This window comes from Citrus clementina, unplaced genomic scaffold (genome assembly GCF_000493195.1).
Source record: "Citrus clementina cultivar Clemenules unplaced genomic scaffold, Citrus_clementina_v1.0 scaffold_5, whole genome shotgun sequence".
Taxonomy (NCBI): domain Eukaryota; kingdom Viridiplantae; phylum Streptophyta; class Magnoliopsida; order Sapindales; family Rutaceae; genus Citrus; species Citrus x clementina.
The window spans coordinates 19,710,918-19,713,286 of record NW_006262201.1 but is presented as its reverse complement, the minus strand read 5'-3'; the positions used below and the strand labels follow the sequence as shown (position 1 = coordinate 19,713,286).

Sequence of the window (2,369 nt, the reverse complement as noted above, 5' to 3'; positions counted from 1 at the left end):
TCGCAAGATTCTGTGGAACGTGCTCATGCAGAGAACACTCTCAAGTGTTTCTCTGTGAATACCGATTACATTTCTCAATGCCAGTTCATTCTTGACAATGCACTAACTCCTTACGCTTTGATGCTCGCTAGTTCTAGTTTGCTTAAGCAAGTTACTGAGCATAGCCTGGCTTTACAGCTCCGTCTTGATATCAGTAATTCATGTTCCCAATCTACTTGTGTATTTGCTATTTATGCTTTTCATGTCTGTGTGTCTCTTATTACTTACGTTCTGGTTTTGATGTTTTGCTCTGTAGGGAACTATCTTATAAACTATCTGGCGAAGAGAGGGCCCGAACTGCAGTCATTTGTCACTGCATCTTTGATTCAACTCTTGTGTCGACTAACAAAGTTTGGTTGGTTTGATGATGATAGATTTCGGGATTTAGTTAAAGAGTCTACAAATTTTTTGAGCCAGGTGAAGTGGCATGTTTGCAATGAGTCATCTTTTAGTATTTGGTGTATTTGTAATGGATACTGTCGATGGAAGTAGATTATGTTCTCTTAATAATCGTCTGTGCTTGATGTTTACACTTGTAGTTGTTACCAGTTATGCTTTTTGTGTGAGCACACACACACACTACCTTCTTATCAGATAAAATGGGATTTAACTGATATTAGTTCGCTTTTTTACATTTAATTAACTCCTTGCATTGCAATTTTTATTTTCATTTTTCGAATAATTATTTATTTCTGTATACTGGTTCTAGCCAAGTATTGTAAATTTTGCTCTCTTGTGGAATATGATGCTAAAGATATTTTATCTTTTCCAGGCAACATCAGATCACTATGCCATTGGTTTGAAGATACTGAATCAACTTGTTTCTGAGATGAATCAGGTTACTTTTCACTTGCATTTATATCATCCTTAAGGTGGTATAGTTGCTATTCATTGTTGGACAGTGTAAAATGGTTTGTAATTCTCATGAGTGATACCTTGAAAAGAGTTAGGGTGCTGTCGAATAATATAGATCTTATTACAATTGTCTGTACTTCATCAGAGAATATTTAAGGATTCTGTAATATTTATTTGTTTAATTCTATTGAAAACAGGTAATTCCATTCTTTGATTTGTTTTGGTTGAGATCGGTATTTATATTGAAAATCTGAAAACCATGAGATGAAAAATTGCCTTTTCTGTGATTTTGATTGATTGAAATTTGAAATTGCATTAATGCAATTGATGAAGGAAAGAAACAGGTCAATAAATTATTTATGTATCATGTGGAATCCGGATATGATGATGTTAAAATGCATATTTTAGATTGATCTAGGTTATGCGGACAATTATCAATTGTAGATGCTATGGTAGAAAAGCTTACCGATTGTGGGTGTTGACTAGCTGACTGGTAAAGTCTTTTATCATCACAAAAGATGTATGGATCAAAAGGATAGTCCTACTGTGAACCGAAAAGAACAAAAGTAAATTTGAAATCATGTTTCCCTCTCCTGACAATATTATTGCATCTTAAGGCACGATGCTGATTCGAGTCACTCATCTTATTGAAGCCTGAAATTTCAGGTTAATTTTCCCTTATTTTATGGATAACATTTAAATCAATCTCTTCACTATGCTGTTTACCCGCTCAATTTGTTTCCTAAATATTCCGAAAGTCATTCCTCCATCTCCAATAGCTGAATTAGGATATGATCAATTGGAGGAATTTTGTTGATACCAATCACTCTTTATTTCTTCTGTTAATTAGCAGTTTATTGGTTCCTAAATGGGTCTTAACTTTCAATTGACAAAGTGGGGTTACCCTAAGTCTAGTGCTCTTAGTTTTTTTTTTTTTTTTTCATTGTCTGTGACCAATTTATGGTCATCGATAAGCTTTGAATAGACAACATACATTATTGGCTTTTACATGATAACCATTTGCTGATGTATTTATTTTTATTTTTTTTATTTTTCTTATGTTCTGCTTAGAGACAGTCAGCAGGTATGCATTATATTTTCTCATTTCTTCTATGTCCTTTTGTCTTTCTATCTCATCAGGATATAAATTCCAGTAACTTCTATGATTCAATAGATTCAAGGGGTCACCTACATTTTTTGTGTGCCCTGAGGGCCTTCTAACTCTTAACATTCTTGTCTGTTGTGAGTTCCTTTAATTAATACTATAACTTTCTGACACTTCCTTTCATCTCCTCTTTCCATGCTATTTGAATTATTTAGATAGCTTCTTTTTCAACTATCTTCTCCTGGCCACCTTCTATATATTGTCATTTTTGTGAATTATTGTTGTTGTGTGGCAATTTCTAATTTGTGAACTATTGTTGTTGTGTGGCAATTTCAAATCATCTAGCCTCTATGTTCTAGTGGAGGCTGTC

At 33.7% G+C, this 2,369-nt stretch overlaps 1 protein-coding gene across 1 annotated transcript in view; it reads left to right on the top strand.

The window, feature by feature from the left end:
• Positions 1 to 3: 3 nt before the first annotated feature.
• Positions 4 to 2,369, top strand: part of LOC18042728 (exportin-7) — a gene marked incomplete at its 5' end in the record, with an annotated part of 21,159 nt that continues 18,793 nt past the window's right edge. The window contains 3 exons of the mRNA XM_024183612.1: positions 4 to 193; positions 296 to 456; positions 812 to 877. Coding sequence (XP_024039380.1) covers positions 4 to 193; positions 296 to 456; positions 812 to 877 — 417 coding nt within the window. The remainder of the gene's footprint in view (positions 194 to 295; positions 457 to 811; positions 878 to 2,369) is intronic.